Raw genomic sequence first — 20,374 nt, 5'->3', positions numbered from 1 at the left:
AGAAATCGCGAAGTTACAAGCACGGAAAGCTTTAGCTCCGACGGAATCCATAATCGCGTTTTAAAAATGTTACTCTCTTCGCTAATAATCATTACGCAATAACGCTAAACATTAATGCGTTCAGCAAGAGCCTAGAGCCAAGAGCTTCCTCACGGCGCACATCCTAGTAGGACTAAACAGACGCAGACCCGTCCCAATCGGAGCCCTTTTCTTCGATATCGCAAAGTCTGGCACAACGGTTTAATTTATAAACTGTACATTATGGGAGTGCCAGATAGTCTCGTGCTCATCATACGAGACTTCTCTATCTTACTAGTACGTATCTAGTACGAAGACTACTTTCTCATTTCATTTAATTTTATTCCAGTTGATTAATGTCTCAATCATCTTCATTTTATTTCATTTCACTTCATATTATCATTTTTCATAAAATTAAGAATATAAATTATAATAAGACTTGACCTAAAGGTCTTAGTTACCAAGTCATAAAATCTCTTTAAAAAAAACAAAATTGGTAGAACAAAATGTAAATAAAAATGTCGCTCTGATTAGAAATGTGTATTTATTAAAAATTCCAGTTAAACCAGCAAAGTATTATCGACTATTAAATAACAGAGTTAAATAAAGTATTATTGAACGCTTTTGTGACTTAAGGTAACTATTAAGACATACTTTTTGATGATTTAATATAGTATTAATTTTTGAAGTTCAGCCATATTTTAATTGACTCGGTCAACATAATTGTTTGTTTATTTACTGTAGAAATGGATCTATCAATAGCAGACCATAGCGATTCTGATTCCGGCGAAAGCTGGACGCTTCTTGAAAATTCTTCGGCGTGTGGAGAAGATGCTCCGGTTATCTTGAAAAATTTTAATTCTGAAAGGTACCTACTTATATTCTGCAGATTAATTTTCAACTGCGCAATTATATTTTCGGCGACAGCTGTACAAATGTTTATTAACCGTTCTGCCATATATACTTTAAATTAAAGGAAATGAGGGTCTCTTTTTAGAAAAATATCACTGGTCTATTTTTCAATTAAATAGTCAAAAGTATGGAATACATGAAGAAGAACGAGGAGGGGAGTGAGTAAACAAGTTTTTTTCCCATGTTAGGCAATTACTAGAACCCATAGACACCACAATTTATATGGCACAACTTTGGTAAGTCTCAATTATAATCTTGTAAATCTAAATTATTTACCAAACCAGAATTTAAAACTGGTTTTTTTCCCCTACCTATTCCATGGTAGCCTATGAGGCTATTCCAGCTGTGCCCAGATGGGTAGGTGAGCTCACAGGCTCAGCCTGAGAGAATTTGCTAACACTAGCCCTAGCAAGAGTAGTGCTTCGCAGAATCTACCACTAGATCGGAATCGCGACCCACTGACAAGTTCTGGCGAGAAACTCTGTAGACTGTGTCTATGGGTTAATTCGCTCATCAAACTCTTGTTGTTTCGGGCGACAGCGGCTTTGCGTTGCCCCTTTGTGGTGGTATAAATAAACCTTGTGTGACATACTCTGAAAGGAGTTAGTTTAATTTTATTGCATATTATTATGCACTAATAAAATAATATAACATAATAATAAGTTCTTTAAAAACACTTTGTAGAAATGCAGCAGTGCTAGGTAGTATCAATGAATTCAACTCTGGCTGACTGTACAATGTTAATTGAACTTAATTCAATCCACTGCAATCAGAGATCTTCTCCAGAGAGTTCTCCAATTTTTTTTATCACTTCTTCTCTGAGAGGAGCTGATGGCCAGTGTCTTGTGAAAATCGAGTACAGCAAAGCAATGCATCCTATTAATGGATAGCATATCATCATTAATATGCAAGATGAAACACATTGGAGCGAGCACTGAACTTTATGAACATGAGTGTTAATGATCAATGTAATAGAGCAGCTTTTGTCAACAATATGCTCCTTCCATCTAAAAAACTGATGATCCAATTTACAGTGATCACACGATGTATTCAAGTATGATGAAAACTTCAAATTAGTTGTTCAAAAGAAGAAACAAATAATGATCCAAACAGTTGTTTCTGTGTATAAGTATACCTGTAGTTGTGATTTAATGTTGGTTGATTATTTTTTGTGTAAATCAGATCAAGGTTCAAATGTTCTTAATATGAGTACAGTAAAGTAAAAAAATTGAAATTTAAACAGTAGTCAATTTTTTTTTAACTTTGAGTCTGCTATTTCAACTGAACACTATCTACAGTTTTGGGCTTCATATTCCCTTTCCGCGACATGTTGTATAACTTATTTAAAGCTTTCTTGCCCTCATCCCACATAATCTAGGGTCAGTACGCCATGTCCTCTTATAGTGCTGCAGAGTTTTTACATGAATTTTACCTCCTTTGATCATATCTTCATCTAAGTATCTTTATTTCTTAAATAATATCCAAAAATGTATTGTTCAACAGGCAAGCAGTTGACAGCAACACAGACAAAGATGAAGATACAGATGGTATATCTATTATCAGTGATTGTGAACAAGACACAGCTTTTGAACCCAATAATGACCAGCAGCAGTTTTTATCAGAATCAGAATTGAAAGATTTCACAAATCAATATATTTCGATTACACCTATTTCAACCAATAGTAGTGATCATGATGAAGCAAAACATGAATATGATTTTTTAGGTGATAATAACAAGCACAAAACATATGTTCACAGAAGAAACAAAAGATTGAGTACTGTTCTAAATATTATAATGTTGGGTAGTGTCATTACAGCTGCTGGAGTCGCTATTGGTCATATGTGGGGTGCAAAAAATGAATGCTCTACAAACACAATACCGGTATCAGTGAACAAAATTCTATCTAACCTGTATAAATTACAAGAGGAAAATGCATATTTGAGAAATAAACTAAAAGAGTTAACAGGGACCTTAAATTTGCAAAAAAAACCTGTGTTGAGCAAATCTGCAATACATCACGAACGATGCCAAAAAGTTTATGAGGAATCATTAAACAATAGACATGCTGAAAAAATTACTAAATGTGTTGATGAATATTTCAATACTGGTTTAGATACACCAAATAAACCATCACTACCTGAGTATGAAAGAGATTTTTTAAATGATATTAATAAATTGAAAAATGTCTATATGCAAAACAAGAGCTGGCTTGATGATGAGATTGCCAAAAGATTAAAAAATGAAACACAAATGCATCAGAAATTTAGGAAAGAAATAAAGGTGGCAACTCTGAATACTGTTAGAGAAGAATCTGAGCCAAAGTATGAGAAAATTGAAAATAGAATTACAGAAAAAAAAATCAAAAATCATAAAGGTAAACAGTCTCAGCTGGAAAATAAATTAAGCAATAGACAAGAAATATCTACACCTCTTTTAACTGAACCAACGTTAGATAGAATATCTTATGCTGATTCATTAAAGCAGTTAAAAAATATTCAAGGAGCAATAAAACAATCTGAAGATACGACTTCATCAATCAGTAAATCGGAAGTGAAGAATGTTAAAAAGAAGGTTCAAGAAATAGATGAAGGACTTAATAGAATAACCAGTGATTATGAAATTTTAAAAGATGACAGGCATGTTTTTCTAAATGCAAAAAAGGAACGAAATAAATATGATCGCCACAAGTCACACAAAAAACAAAAGAGAAAAAATAAATATGAACAATGGGAAATGAAAGGTGGATATTTGAAAGATTATGATGAAATTTCTTTAAGTTCACAAGAAAATGAAAATTTGAATTTGAAATTAGATCAATCTACTGACATAGATAAAAAATATTTGCAACCAACATCCAGTACTGATAAAGGTCATGATTTAAATGCTTTTGGAGAAGTCAGTGATACCAAAGTAGTTATAAATGAACCGAAAAGTTGTAAATACAAAGATAAAAATAAGACACTGAAAGAATTGAAGTGGTATGAGAAAAGGGCAGCCTTTCGAACAGAGGCTAGGAAGAAACTGGAGCATGAACTATTTGGAGAAAACAATGCTAATAAGGCCAGTTGGTACTTCCGACGTATGAATAAACGTGAACAATGTCGTGCCAAGGATACAAATAATACAAACAGAAAATTATATAAACGACAAATGAATTACAAAAACAAAAAATAAAAACATACTTGACTGGCATTGAACTTATTGGGTAAAACTTTTTTTTTGTTTACCATAGAAATGATGAAATAATAATATAATTTTTCCCTTTAATGTTTGTAAAGTAATTTTAAAGAATTACTCTACACAAATACATATTTTAAGAAGTATTGACATTTATCAAATGGCATCATTTGACTAAAATTTTCCTACAAATATTTAAGAGAATTTGATTGATTCTAATATTAATGATGTTATTTAATTATATACTTACTCAATGATTAGCAATGTTTTTGAGGACTCCTAACAATTATATATTGCAATAACTTGTACCGCCTTTCTGTAAATTTAGACTGATGTAATTTGATATTAGGAAGCACAGCTATTATAATTATTGTTACTACTTATGTAAATTATTTTAATAGTGACATTTTAATATTCAGAATATTAATGTTGTCTACTTTTTACTGACCTACTATTATTTAAGATACTTTGCCAGTGATTTCACAGCCCGTGATAAATTATTTAGTGATTTAGAAATAAAAAAATTGACCATATCAAAACTGTACTTTTTTGTGTGTATCCTTGTATACTTATTTTCTATTACTTTTAAACTAATATTATATTAAATTCTCGTGTCACGGTGTGCGTGATTGAACTCCTCCGAAACGGCTCGACCGATTTTCGTGAATCTTAGCGTGGATATCGGCCAGGTTGGAGAATCGGACAACATCTATTTTTCATCCCCCTAAATGTTAAGGGTGGTCCACCCCTAAAATTTTTTTTTACCATTATGACAATTTTTTTTGTTTTTATTTTTTTATGATACAGCATACAAAAATACATACAACCCTAAATTTTCACCCCTCTACGATCAACCCTTATTTTTTATTAGTTAATTAAAATCCTTAATTTTTTTGGCAAGAATTTTTTATTTATTTTGTCATGACTTAAATAAAAAAAATCATATTACTCTCAATTTTCACTCTTATACGATCAACCCCTATTTTTCCATCCCGATTTTTATTTATTTTATTTTATGCACAGATCCGCAATAAGGTTGTAAGATGGCAATCAAATATTATAATTGTAGTACGATAAGTTCTTATTCAGAGTTTATAATTTCAAGTTTCTTTAATTATGATTTTTTCGGTCGACTACTGATCAACTATCAATCGATCAGTTATCCCCGCCAGGTGTCACCACTCATCCAGCAAACATCACGTAGTAGGGGTGAGGACGAAGCCGGTCTCCTGTCTTACTCACTATTCATTTTTCAGCCATGTTTTTTGGTTTTATTTGTGTATCAATAGTATGTTCAGTAGGTCTGAGAATCGGCTACTATCTATTTTTCATACCCCTAAGTGAAGGGTTTGTCCACCCCAAACATTTATTTTTAGATATTTTTTTTTTGTTACAATGAGGTATTATGTGGTTGAATGAGGTTTTTTTTTCTACATTAGAATTTCCCTAGAAATCTTATCTTATTTAAGGCAACACAACGTTTGCCGGGTCAGCTAGTTATTTTGTAAAAATGTATGTATGAAGGTTAATAATAAGGTAATAGTTACAATAATACAAAATCAATTCATTAATGTTTATCTTTCCAGAACAATATATGTTTAATTATGTAGATATTTCAGAACAATTGTTTCCCTTGAAGATTATTCATCTCCGATGGCGCCACTAAAAACTAAATTTATAGCTGCATTCACGTCACCTGAAATCAAATTATTGCAAGTTTCGAATATATAGGGTATATTTCAAAGTTATTAGAATCTCATGGCAACGGGCAAAACCCCAAAACGGGACTGGAAATTTTGGGCCTAAATGAAATAGTTACATGTAGAAATAATAGGTTGGGGAAAAAGTCTTTTCGCGTTATAGTATGTATGAACTTGTAATAAAATCTCTTTGGATATACTGTTTGTATCTGGCTGGTTTTGGTATAATTAAAAGTTTAAATTTTAAAGAAGATAATTCTAAATTCAAATTAGGAAAAATATGTGATTTTTATTTATTTTTCGTACTGTCAAGATGAGTGAATCTAATGAAGAAATTCCATACATTTTAAAATTTTACTACAATAAAGGTAAGGATGCAACGCAAGCCGCGAAAAAAATTTGCGATGCTTATGGACCTAGTGCAGTGTCTGTGGGACTAGCACAAATTTGGTTTAAGCGTTTTCAATCCGGAAATTTTGATGTCAAAGATGCACGTCGCTCTGGTCGCCCTATTACGGATAAAATGGATGCCATTTTGAAAAAGTGGAGCAAGATCGGCATATCAGTAGTTACGACGTAGCTGAAGAACTGGGAATTGGCCACAAAACAGTTTTGGCTCATTTGAAAAAAAACTGGGTACACAAAAAAGCTCGATATTTGGATACCTCACGAGGTCACTGAAAGAAACCTAATGAGCCGTGTACTCATTTGTGATTCTTTATTACGACATAATGAAACCGAACCATTTTAGAAGAAGCTGTTAACTGGTGATGAAAAGTGAATCACGTACGACAAGAACGTGCGAAAAAGGTCGTGGTCAAAGGCCAATCAGGCTTCACAGACTGTGGCGAAACCCGGGTTAACTCGCAACAAAGTGCTGTGTGTGTGGCGGGATTGGAGGGGCATTATTCATTATGAGCTGTTACCACCAGGCAGGAACTCTACTGCGAACAACTGATGAGATTAAAGCAAGAAGTTGAGAGAAAGTGGCCGAAATTAATCAACAGAAGGGATGTGGTTTTTCATCATGATAACGCTAGACCTCACACATCTTTAGCCACTCAGCAAAAATTAAGAGAGCTTGGCTGGGAGGTGTTAATGCATCCGCCGTATAGTCCTGACCTTGCACCTTCAGATTTCCACCTGTTTCGGTCTTTTCAAAATTCTTTAGGCAGTGTCAGGTTAACATCACGAGAGAACTACCAAAACCAATTGTCGCGGTATTTTGATCAGAAGCCCCAAAATTTCTATAGCAATGAGATTATGTCCCTACCTACAAGATGGCAAAAAGTTATCGAACAAAATGGTACCTACATACTTTAGTTAAATGTAAATAAACTATATTAAAAAATGTTGTGAATTTTCTTAAAAAATGCGAAGAAACTTTTTCCCCAACCTATTAGATATGCCGTAATAGGTTGTCGATTACAGAAACCTACAATCGACTAAAAAATTGAATGAATTTAGGAAAATATCGCATGATTAATTAATTCATGAAAGTATGAATGTGTGTGTGATGATATTAAGAAAAGACTGCCTTTTTGAAAACTTCAGCGATTATAATTTTAAATTGTCTTCAAGATGTACGCTGATGCAAGCAGCTTCATTTTGAGATAAGCAGAAAGGGGGTTGCCTGCACACGTGCCCCGCTGTCGTGAGTGCCCTTACACTCGAAGGGTCGAAGCGACGTGGACGTGAATAAATTACATTGTGAACTATAAAAGTGGTCACTCATAGTAATTCGCATTTGATAATGTACATGGAAAACTATATGCAGATGTGAATGATGCTATGTTCTGTAATACATATATCATTGGAAAGCTTAAAGTTGCAATTGATTCATTTGATTTGCCCTCGTCATTTACCAGTGTCTAATAAACTTCGAAGACAAAATATTAAGATCAGCTAAAGTTCCGACCGATGGCACTGCAAGACCCTGTATAAATGAGAAGCAGTCCCGGCACGATAACCCAAACGAATACTACGATAGAGAATTCTGGGGTGATTTTCATTACCCGGTCATATGACATTGTGAATTTCTGTTTCAATTATGGCAGTATTGTCTTATATTGACGCTGCGGCTTCAAAAATAAGTGTCCCTTTTAATTGTTTATTATCCTCAATTAATATTTGTAATTGAAAGGTCAGTGAATGAGGCTGATCACCCATGGTTGGCCCAAGAGCTCTGCTTATTACTGGTGGTAGGACCTCTTGTGAGTCCGCACGGGTAGGTACCACCGCCCCGCCTATTTCTGCCGTGAAGCAGTAATGCGTTTCGGTTTGAAGGGTGGGGAAGCCCTTGTGACTATACTGAGACCTTAGAACTATATCTCAAGGTGTGTGGCGCATTTACGTTATAGATGTCTATGGGCTCCAGTAACCACGTAACATCAGGTGGGCTGTGAGCTCGTACACACTTCTAAGCAATAAAAAAAAAAAAAAAAACAACCTTTGAAAGTCATAATTGGCGGTAGGCAGCGGCTTGGCTCTGCCCCTGGCATTGCTGAAGTCCATGGGCGAGGGTAACCACTCACCATCAGGTGGGCCGTATGCTCGTATGCTTACAGTAGCAATAAAAAAAATTTAACTCAGCAGAGACAGTTCATGCAACATATTTACCGGAGCATATTAGTAGGGCGCGAACATTTAGGGCGTCGTCCAGTAGACCCATTTCATGCATGTGGTTCAATTGTGTTGTAAAATTATCTTCCCTTCCTCCGGGACTTTGAGATGAAGATGCTACAATTAAAATTATAATTTGAACGTTGTATTACATTTAACAAATGTACCGTAACTAGAATCGTTGTTATTGTCAAAGTCAGCAATAGTATTGAACAACAATGTCTACAAAACGTGGTTATGGTATTTGCATTATTTCCATGAGTCTGTCTGGTAGCTACATGAGACCATGTCACGCTTAAGCAATTTTATCAATTAATTTTTTTTTTATTTGAAATTCTAAAAAAATTTAAACCTCTGACTACTCTGACTACAGTAGCCGAATATTCAACTGATACTATTAAACAAAACTAGAATGCTGAATGAATACCTGCAGTACTTTGTTCCATAGGTGTTCCATCACTTTGTCTATTGCTGGATCTGTTTATGGCTTCTGAAATAGCTTCACTGAACATTTCCGGAGTGATAACCGAACGACTGGGGCCTGTAAGTGATATTAGTATTACAAGTGTTAAATATGTATGAAAATAATAAAAGATCATTTTGAATTCGGGTGTTTTATTTTTATTTAATTTTTTTATTGCTTAGATGGGCGGACGAGCTCACAGCCCGCCTGGTGTTAAGTGGTTCTTGGAGCCCATAGACATCTACAAAGTAAATGTAATAAATAATAATAATAACATAAGTGTTATTTCAGCATTCTTGTTGAAAGTCAAAATGAACTCTACCACCAATTCAAAGAACACATGGAAGAAGGAACACAGCTGGCTTTCTTATTTATATATATTTTTTGCCATCATACTCATTATTTAAGACAAACTTCTGAATAATTTAAATACCAAAATGAATTGTCAACATTATGAAATTATTTTAGGGGATAATGAGACTTATTAATATAACAATTAAATTAGAACTGGTTCGCTCAATCTACTATGAATAGTATTCAAAAGTGTGTACCTGAGGTCTGCGTGGAGGAGTGCGGTCGGGAGGAGTCGCCGGCATGCAGCAACCGCAGCAGGCTCTCGTGACTGCCGCCGCCGCTCCGCGGAGTCGACACGGCTTCCGTGGCCGCCTACCACAACCCATAACTTACATACTATTACTTAATAAAAGTTACTTAATTCCTCCAAGATCTTGCCACTTAATAGGAGTGGGTGATATAAATCATATATAGATTCAATATCTATATATCGTAGCAATATCGTTGAATCCGATATCGCCCCGCACGAAATCTATATATCGATATCAGCCGATACACGATATTGCTCGATGTGATGCATCGCCATATCGTACAGATTCGTGAATCGAAATCTATATTTCGATATCAGCCGATACACGATATTGCTCGATGTGATGCATCGCCATATCGTACAGATTCGTGAATCGAAATCTATATTTCGATATCAGCCGATACACGATATTGCTCGATGTGATGCATCGCCATATCGTACAGATTCGTGAATCGAAATCTATATTTCGATATCAGCCGATACACGATATTGCTCGATGTGATGCATCGCCATATCGTACAGATTCGTGAATCGAAATCTATATTTCGATATCAGCCGATACACGATATTGCTCGATGTGATGCATCGCCATATCGTACAGATTCGTGAATCGAAATCTATATTTCGATATCAGCCGATACACGATATTGCTCGATGTGATGCATCGCCATATCGTACCGATTCGTGAATCGAAATCTATATTTCGATATCAGCCGATACACGATATTGCTCGATGTGATGCGCATCGGCATATCGTACCGATTCGTGAATATCAGCAATATTCGTTTGATTCGTGTCGAATCGGCCAGAGTGAGTGAGCGCACGATAGGGATATCATGTGATGAATGAAACAGAAACAGGCATTATCCATACAATTGTAAACCTTATATTTAAGTCCATATGTCTGTAGATTATTCTTAGCGTATCAGCAGGATACAATTAAGGAAAGAAGTTTCAACTTTCGACCCTAACTTGAATGCAGTATAGCCTATTTGCATCGTTGAATTTAATTTCACGCTCTTTGACCTTGAACTAGAATTTTTGGACAAGTGTTTATAAATACTTAAAAGTTTTTTGTGTTTGATTTTTAAAGTACACATTTTTCTATTTTTAGTTGAATCCAAATAATTCAGTTTATTTCTTGTGTTTGTATTAAACTTTTGAAATCTACACTCTTTTGGTATATTTTGTAATTTTAAATTAAGACACAAAATACTAAAAACTGAAAATAATGTAGCCAGTCCTAAGCCTGGTAAAAGCATGAAGGAAAGTTTTTTTGATATTTTTATTTTCATGTTCTTTTTATTACTTTAAGATCATATTATAAATTGATATCAGAAAACCAACCGTATAACGTTGACTTAAATCTATATCTACTACGATATTATATCAGCGTATCGTTTCAAATCTCAAATATCATGAATCGAGAAAATCTACTAGCATCCATCAATATATAGATTCAGAAAATATATAGATTCAATATCCGATATTGATCCTCGATATATAGATACGATTCGATACGCGGCAAAACCGATATTACCCACTCCTACCACTTAAATATGAATCACATTAGATAAATAATGCTTGTTCATGTTTATGTGAGTAAAATAATATTTACACGCCCTTATTAGGAATTTCATGAATCCCTGTATATTTAAATCCTCAAGAAGCTCAAAGTGATGAACTGCCATTCGACTGTTAGTAATTTATCACGAAAGCCCTCTGACAATTTGGAGGAATTGATTATGTCACAAAATTTAGAAGAAAAGATGCAGCCCTTTATGTTTCATTATCAGAGTGTTGTAACAGGTAAACATCAAGATCTAACATCATGCGCTATTACATTAAAGGTAGGGAAAAATAGAAAGCTCTCTCTTGTCATAGAAAGTAATGAAGCAAAGCGGTGCATTGATGACAGAGAAATATAATTAATGTTCTTAAGGGACCTTTAAGTCTTGTCTCACAGTCTCTCACCTGCAATGCTGCTGCTAACTGTTCTTGAGTTATTTGGTTTCTTTCACCATTTTCATCAGTCTCCTCATCTTCACCATCTTCATCTTCAGACAAAGCCTCCAATGAATATGCAAATCCAGATGTGGGTGCTGAAAGTGTAAGTTAACTGTGTTATCTGTGATGGATTGGTGTATCAAGACAAGTTTTTTTTTATTTTTTTTTATTTCTTAGACGGGTGGACGAGCTCACAGCCCACCTGGTGTTAAGTGGTTACTGGAGCCCATAGACATCTACAACGTAAATGCGCCGCCCACCTTGAGATAATTTCTAAGGTCTCAGTATAGTTACAACGGCTGCCCCACCCTTCAAACCGAAACGCATTACTGCTTCACGGCAGAAATAGGCAGGGCGGTGGTACCCACCCGCGCGGACTCACAAGAGGTCCTACCACCAGTAATTACGCAAATTATAATTTTGCGGGTTTGATTTTTATTACACGATGCTATTCCTTCACCGTGGAAGTCAATCGTGAACATTTGTTAAGTACGTATTTCATTAGAAAAATTTGTACCCGCCTGAGATTCGAACACCGGCGCATCGCTCAACACGAGTGCACCAGACGTCTTATCCGTTGGGCCACGACGACTTAAACTTACGACTTAACGAAATGTTAATATTGTAGTCCTATTATATCTGGGAAAAGATCTAATAACAAAATATGAATAAAAGTAAGTACATATTCTAGACTACTGAAACATGATGTACCCCTCTTTTAATAAGACAGTATATCAAAACATCTCTAGAGGTACCAACATCAATCAGCAACCAAGGCCATCTGTTAGGCAGTTTGACAGTGGATAGAGGACAAAGATGCATATACATTCATTTCTATTTATTTTGGTAGAATAATATAAATAAGTTGATTTACTTCATTTGTCTATTGTATATTAGAAGATAATAATATCTAAAGAATATATTCTATTCATATGTTGGAGCTGATGTGCAGTTTTGTTTGGTCCCTAAATAGTCTTACCAGTATCACCAGGAGTAGATCCGGTTGAAGAGCGTGATCTAACAAGATTTGTGAGGTGTCTCAATGCTATGGGCAATTCTGGATGGGCTGTGGCACCCCGCCTCATTGTTTGTAGATTGGCACCTAGAGCTGCCAATAACTCAACCTCGTGCAATATTGAAAGAGCTACACAATCCTCTCCTAGTGATGGGGCCTGTTCTATGATCTCAGCCATAACAGAGTCATCATTTAAGAGCTGCAAATATAGGACTTTATTTAAAAATAATCTTTTTTACATTTAAATATAGTGATAAGCAATCTGGAAATTCAATTGGTGGACATTTTTTTTTTATTTTTTTTTTATTGCCTTTGTAGGCAGACGGGCATACGGCCCACCCGATGGTGAGTGGTTACCGTCGCCCATGGACTTCAGCAATGCCAGGCGCAGAGCCAAGCCGCTGCCTACCGCTTAATACTCTCCACAAGCCTCGTTTGAAGAAGGACATGTCATAGCGCTCGGGAAACACCGTGGAGGGGAGCTCATTCCATAGCCGGATGGTACGTGGCAAAAAAGATCTCTGGAAACGCACTGTGGATGACTGCAGTGGCTCCAGGTTGTATGGATGAACTCTACTCCGGTGGCGGGCGGTGCGATGGTAAAAACGAGATGCTGGTATCATCTCGAACAATTCCTCAGAGCACTCCCCATGGAACATACGGTATAAAATACAGAGGGAACCGAAGTCCCTCCGCAAACCCATTCAACCAAAGTACAGCATAGAACAACAAACAGAGAATTTCATGCAATTTCCCAGTGACAGCCATTTCAAATTACAATTGACACTTTAACCTTATAAATCAAAGCAGGAGGCAACAGGTCAAGTTGTGGCACAGTCTCCCGAAACTACAGTGCGAAATCCAGGTGAGCTGATAGCTTCTCCACTCATTTAAATAAATACAAAATGACAATATGAATGGTGTAATGACCTGCATAGCTCTAGTCCAACCTGGTGCATTTGGTGTACATCCAAGAGTTCTCAGTGATGCATTTAACTGCTGCAGCTCAGCATCAGTGTAAGTTGGAGGTGCTGCACTGGCAGTGGTAGTCTTCTTTTTCACAACATGCACCATTTCACCAGACTTGACTCCACATTCTTGAAGTGTTGCCTTGTCTTTTAAGATTTTTCCGTGGTGAATTAATTCTGTTGGTATTAAAAAAATGTTTTACATCAAGATAATTAGTGACTGTAAAGATTGTTTCTGAACATTTTGACTTATTTATTACAGGGATATTAATTGGGGGTGTACTTAAATATTATAGCTGCAAAAATTCAGTTAAACTTTCCTTTATGGTCTGTCGATTTTGGGTCAGGGTGGGGGTGGGGGGAGGGAGGGGGTAAGGGTTTACTCCCTGCACCATTCCCACCCCGCGGAACCCCATGGTTATGAAGACATCCACGGTAATTTTTTTTTATTAAAATTGCATTATTTAGTCAAACTCAAATGGAGCTTTAGTTTGAATCCGCCTTATCTCCGGCGCTGCGGGAAGAGCAGCCCTTCCGCCTTTGCGTGCCGAAGCACGGTCACTCATGCTCCGTCACAGCGGGCGAGGACTGCTCTCCCTCCGCGCCTCCGGTTTTTTATATACACTCTAGGGGTAGGACAGACAAGACCAGGTGGAAAGTGGGGTACTCTGATTCGCTTTTCCATATTTTTCGAGTTGTCCACACTTGCTAACCATTAAATTTTTGCCGCAGTGGCGTTAATACGTAAGTACCCAATTTTTAGTTTATTTGATAGTTTAATCCGTATCAGTCGAAGCCATGAAAATGGAAATATTGAAAATCTAGATATGTAGTGTTGTATATCCACTCTATTGTGATTCTTTGTCTAATTCAATTTTTTCGAGGCTTTTAATACATTTTACGATTTATACAAGAACGTACCTAATGACGATGATGGTACGTTGGATCGCTTTTCAGCCTCAGTTCTAAGAGAATCTACTGTATTCTCGAGTCCAAAATTCTCTAATTTGTGACGTTCTATTGGTCCAGGTTTCACTTTTATACCCAAAAATATGCATGGCTGGTTATCCATTTCTTGTTGAGACTGCCTTTTAATATGACCCTATAGATAATTAAAGAAGCAATAAATTCTAAAAAAAATTATTTTAGTGACTTGCAGAAAGCATTATTTTTCACAATTTTCACTTAAGTGACAGGTATGTATTATCATTATTTATATTTTGATTTTATGACCTGGTAGCTAAGACCTTTAGGTCAAGCCTTATTTTAATTTTAATGATACGTAACTTTTTTATATGAAAATAATATTATGAAATGAAAAGAAAGTTGATTATTATGAAACATGGCATGAAGTGAAATGAAAACGAAATGAAATGACATGAGATGAGATGAGATGATATGGGATGAAGTATAATTTCAGTAAAATGGTGGTCATTTACTGAGACTTTTTCAGTGGACTTTTTGGAAGATGCCAAGAAGTTACGTTCAGTGGCTTTGTTTCATTTTCCCACATTTGTGCACTTTCGCAGATACTAAATAAGTTAATAAACCACCGTTAATACACATTTAAATCTGAAGAAATACTAACTAGCCAATTGTACTTTTTTGTGTTTAATGTATCGCACTGTTTATTTGTTTTTTGGTGTACAATAAAGAATTCTCTCTCTCTCTCTAGACAAAATAAAACAAATCACACAACTTCACTCCCCGCGTTCCTGCCAAAAAGTCTTAAAGGTCAGATTTTTTTTAATGGATTTTATGACCTCGTAACTAAGACGTCATAGGTCATGTCTTATTTTAATTTATATTCATATTTTTAAGAAAAATGTTATTATGGAGTGAAATGAAATAAAGATGATTAATTTGAGACATTAATCAACTGGGATGAAATTAAATGAAATGAAATATAATCTCAGTAAAATGGTGGTCATCTACTGAAACTTTTTCATTGGACTTTTTGGAGGATCCCGAGAAGTGACGTCCAGCGGCTTTGTTTCATTTTCCCACATTTGTGCACTTTTACAGATATTAAACAGTTAATAAATCACCGTTATTACACATTTAAACCTGAAAAAACACTAAATAGACAAAATAAAACAAATCACACAACTTCACTCCTCGCGTTCCCGCCAAAACGTCCATAAAGGTCAGATAGTAGTTATTTTGCATAGATAATACACTCAATATTTGAGAGATATTTTGTATATCCTATGTAAAATATATTCTGTAATGAAAATGACGGATATGTCCATGCAAGGAAAATGATAATAACGAAATGTTTTTCGTTGGCATATTTAATATAGTAACACATTGAAGTTAAAGGAACTTTCTTTTTTAAATCAACATTTTGGTCAGACGATAAAATGACTTGAAAATGAAGAACGGATGTCTCGATTTATCAGAGGCCAAAATTGCGGAGCGCAATGAACGTGCCAAGAAACTTTATCGGTAAGCAAAAATGTTGTTACACATAAACTTATTGAGAATAAGTTAATGATTTACAACGTAGTTACATTAAATGAATTCTAACATACGCTCCTATAGAAAATAAAACTAGAATATGTCTAAACAATTACGTAGCTATGCTAAAGAGTACGTGATTGTATTATTCCTCAACATTTAAGTATGTGAATTAATGTTATTATTATTGATATTACGTCATATCGAATATTGTAGTTCAAGTTTTTATTTATTTATATAATCACAGTCTCACAATAAAGTGTTATTCAGATGACCAGATTTAATGATCATTCAGCCAATAAAGTATCGAACATACACTCGACGTTTTAATTTAAATAATATTAAGCACAGGCCATACCAGTATCAATTAAAAATATTCTAATTTCAGCTATTTAAGTGATGTAGCAAGACGTATCAATGACATGTCGACTGCAAGTAAATTTGTGGCAGACCTCTTTACTACTAACATTGAAGTCCAGAGACAAAAGCTGAGGGACAATTGTGAGAAGTTACTGTTTCTAGATCCAATTAATTACGGCAAGAAAGCACTTGAACTACTATGGAGAAAAGTATATTATGACACTATATCTACTGCCAAAAAGTTGAGAACTGATAGTGAGCATGACCATTTCCTGTTCACCCTCATCCAATGTGGAATTGGTAATTTTCACCATTTCTTAGATAGAATTCATTATGAAATGAAAGTAGATTTCAAGGAGTTAGATTATATGCCCAATACTGAAGAAGATGAGTTGCAACTATCTTCTGGTAATGTTGAACTATCAAATTTTGGGAAATCTGCTTTGCACTCATGTTTGATATATTTAGGGGATTTAAGTCGTTATGCAGTGGAAATATCAAATCACTTTGAACCAACAATTGCTGCTCGATACTACTTACAAGCTGCTCATACTGACTTTACATTGGGAATGCCTTATAATCAATTAGGAAACCTTTATCTTGAAAAAAATTACAACTTGGATTCTGTATGTTTTTATATTCACTGTCTTAATTCTAAAAATCCTTTTGAAGGGGCCATGGGTAATCTTACAAAAATATTTGAGAAAAATGATCAGTTTTACCATACAATAAATGAATCAGATACTTTAACTCAGGTTGAACATATACAAAATACAATTGTGAATTTTCTTTCATTAATTGAGATATGGTACTTGATCAAATCTGATTCTGATATTCCTCAGCGCTGCAGCAAAATTGCACAGCAGCTAAAGATTTGCATGGAGTTTAATGAAGCCACACTTCCTGATATTGATAAAAATTATGATGATTATCTATCAATTTTGGAACATGAAACCAATTTTCCATCTTATTTAAATCCAAATCTAATACATCGTATGGTTCTGATTTGTTTATTCACAGTCTCAAAAATGACAGAAATTGATGAAACAAAAGCCTTTGCATGCAAAGCTTTCACTCTTGCTCTTTTGTCTCAACTTTTGTTGAAATTGCTTAAGCAATTGGATTCAATTGGTTTTGTAAATCCTAGGCAGATTCATAATTATGGATCGTCAAAACCACACAATGAACAAACAGAAAAATATGAGAACAATAATGATGAAAATAAAGAAATTATAGAAAGCACAGTGAACAATGGCCACAATGCAGAACAAGAATTGGAGGAGCAGAAACAAAATAATGTAAAAGAAAACAATCTAAATGGTCATGCTAAGCATGCAAAGAAAGCACTTATGAAATGTCGTCGCCGTCGACGCATTGCCTCTTCAGAAAGTTCTGACGTGAGTGATGCTAATACTGAAAGCAGTGATTTAGATGAAATTGAACATTCATATAGCGACTTGTCAGATTCCTCTGATCAATCTGTATCACTTAGTGAAGCTAGCGATTGTGATGAAGTTAACGATGAAACTAAAGATGAAAGTAGTGAACAATTTAATGAAAAAGTAGAACCAAATAGAATATTGAATGATGATATCACCTCAAAGATTACAGAAACAAATTCACTTAATTCATCAAATTTATTGAATTGTAATACAACAAAATCTCAGCAAACCAGCAAAGTAAACACTATAGAATTGAAAACTTTTTTACAAGGAAACAATTTCATGGCCAGTATCAAGCTGTTGTTGGATTGGATTTTGATTGAAAAAGATTTAATTCTTTCATGTGGCGACAGCGGAGAGTCCTTGTTTCAATGCGTTGTAGATTTGCTAAATATTTTTACATTTTATTTCTATACAAAATCTGATGAGGGGACTAAAGAAGATTGTGAATTAATAAAGTACGTTAGAAATTTAGTCATGAAAATGAAACTTGAATATAAGACAATACCCTTACCTGAAGATATAAATTTACGGGGAACAAACATTTGTAAATTTGATAAAGATGCTGCTGAATGGCACATCTTAGAAAAGTATAAATTATCTGTTTATGAAGAAAACGTAATAAGGATTCTTAACTTCATAGATTTTGGGAACCAGATAGCTAAAATTATACCCAGAATAAGATTTAACAGGACCATGAAATTGTTTTATCTAAAAAACATTCACCCTCCTAAATTGAATACCAAAATTAACCATAAAAGAAGTAGAGAATGGCATTCAAAGAAAAATGTATGTATATTAAATTTCCATAGAATTAACATTAATGTTTTTGTTTTTAAACTAACAGTTGTGGTTTTGCATTATTTTTCAGACTGAATCGAATGAAAGTGGATTACTACGGCGCCTTGGTCGACTATGGTTGACATCACAAGTACGCGAGTTGGAACGCAGCGGACAGTCGGCGGCACCGGCATTACTCGTACTTGACACCGCAGCTCTTAACAAACATCTCCGTCGTGTCAAACAGCTCCTACTCACAACCAACTTTGTGCTCATGGTGCCTACAGTTGGTAAGATATGTCTTTTTGATTTACCAGAAGAAAATTTCAAGTTGATGGTAATTGCTATTAATAAATACAATAGTTTGCTGTTCACTATCTTGAAATGTAAGAGGTCACTTTAAACCTCTGCTAATTAACTGAAGAATGAAGGATGAAAGGGAAAACCTTTTGCAATGAGTAATATTTCCCCTTCATTATTTCAGTGCTACAAGAACTGGACAATTTGAAGCGCGAGCAGAGCACAGCACGTAAAGCTATCCGTTGGTTGGAACTTCAATTAAAAAATGGCTCAAGATTTCTGCGAGCACAACGTCCGAACCAGTCAAAGCCCCTGCCGCTCTTGAAATATCCCCGTAAAGCTCCAGCCCATATTAATAACTTTATTCAGATTTTAGAGTTCTGCAATCATTTCGTAGCGGAAGATAAAAAGACGCAAGGATCCGGTGATGCTGAAAACGTTTTACAAGGGAAGTCTTCGTCTGTCCTTATACTACTCGTTGGCAATGCTGATGAAGATGAAGAACAGTATAAAGAATTTAGTGTTATGGGCGCAGCGCAATCGGCCGGCATTTCCGTAGAAAACATCGTAGATTTCTACAGCAAATGGCGACAGACATCGCATAAAAACGGTAAAAAGAGGTGAACGCGTGTCGATCACGAGACCGGTTTTGATCACTATGGAAAGAATGGACTTCGAGGATATCGATAAAACGTCAAAAAGCTCTTGCGAGGTTTTGATAGAACACGTCCAAAACGCTCACTATTCACTATACAAAAAAAAAAAAACTAATAATAATTTCATTGAAGGTAGCGCGGAAAATTTTCTATTGATGTATTGTATCAATAATAAATGTTTATATATCGGTGTAACATTATATAACCATCCATAAATTCATAATTCATAATGTATTCATATAGCATACGATTGGGAAAATTATCATTTTTAGTTCACATTGATTACAAACTACTCAACCGTTTCATTGCCTGTGTGTTACAACACCATTCAAATTAATTTCTCATTAGAATAAATTCGTTGTCATTGAAAAATAAAATTGCCTTTTATTTTCTGTACGAGAGTAACTTCGCCTGTTGCGATATGTATTACCAAAACGTGGTAACCAACCTCATTTTCAGCATTTCCAAAATTAATGCTTGGTGTAAAAACTGTTCTATAAACGGGGTAAAGGACAGTAGGCAATTGATAGCCTGCTAGGCTGTGTTATTTTTTTTGTTGGAAGTCGAGTCTGTCATTAACCCACATCTGCAGTATGCTTAGTGCGAGTTTTTTAACGTTCTCGATAGCGTAAAAGTTAGCCCAATTTTGTATGCAGTTGGAACAGCGCCCCTAGCGGCAAACGTAGGCAAACGATCCCATTCCATACAAATATGAGCTAACTGTTACGCTATCGAGAACGCTAAAAAACTTGCACTAAGCACACTTATCGTCAAGTCCCACATACCCCGCGAACCCCCGAGACGCGGGGACCCAGTAGGAGGCTCGGCCAGACCAGAAAAAAATTCAAGCAAGCAAGCTCGATAGTAACCAATCGCTTGAATGAATAGA

General features: G+C 35.3%; 3 protein-coding genes across 3 annotated transcripts; 2 read left to right on the top strand and 1 right to left on the bottom strand.

Annotated features, from left to right (window-relative positions):
• The first annotated feature begins 493 nt into the window (after nt 1-493).
• Nucleotides 494-4,647, top strand: LOC114243921 (uncharacterized). The gene is made up of 3 exons (XM_028175576.2): nt 494-654; nt 763-886; nt 2,434-4,647. The coding sequence occupies exons 2-3, from the start codon at nt 765-767 to the stop codon at nt 4,103-4,105; spliced, it is 1,794 nt and encodes a 597-aa protein (XP_028031377.2). The 5' UTR covers nt 494-654; nt 763-764; the 3' UTR covers nt 4,106-4,647.
• Nucleotides 4,648-5,669: 1,022 nt separating this feature from the next.
• LOC114243931 (ubiquitin-like protein 7) lies at nt 5,670-14,701 on the bottom strand. Its single transcript, XM_028175588.2, has 8 exons — nt 14,409-14,701; nt 13,450-13,664; nt 12,484-12,718; nt 11,472-11,599; nt 9,445-9,559; nt 8,858-8,971; nt 8,428-8,547; nt 5,670-5,804 (listed from the first exon to the last, which is right to left on the bottom strand). Exons 1-8 carry the CDS (start codon nt 14,557-14,559, stop codon nt 5,749-5,751), a joined length of 1,134 nt encoding a protein of 377 aa, XP_028031389.1. The 5' UTR covers nt 14,560-14,701; the 3' UTR covers nt 5,670-5,748.
• Nucleotides 14,702-15,701: 1,000 nt separating this feature from the next.
• Nucleotides 15,702-19,862, top strand: Smg5 (Smg5 nonsense mediated mRNA decay factor). The gene is made up of 4 exons (XM_028173610.2): nt 15,702-15,935; nt 16,336-18,538; nt 18,621-18,819; nt 19,014-19,862. Exons 1-4 carry the CDS (start codon nt 15,862-15,864, stop codon nt 19,451-19,453), a joined length of 2,916 nt encoding a protein of 971 aa, XP_028029411.2. The 5' UTR covers nt 15,702-15,861; the 3' UTR covers nt 19,454-19,862.
• The last annotated feature ends 512 nt before the right edge of the window (nt 19,863-20,374 follow it).

Source organism: Bombyx mandarina, chromosome 21, assembly GCF_030267445.1.
Source record: "Bombyx mandarina strain Sakado chromosome 21, ASM3026744v2".
Lineage (NCBI taxonomy): Eukaryota > Metazoa > Arthropoda > Insecta > Lepidoptera > Bombycidae > Bombyx > Bombyx mandarina.
This window is presented reverse-complemented; position numbering and strand designations above follow the sequence as displayed.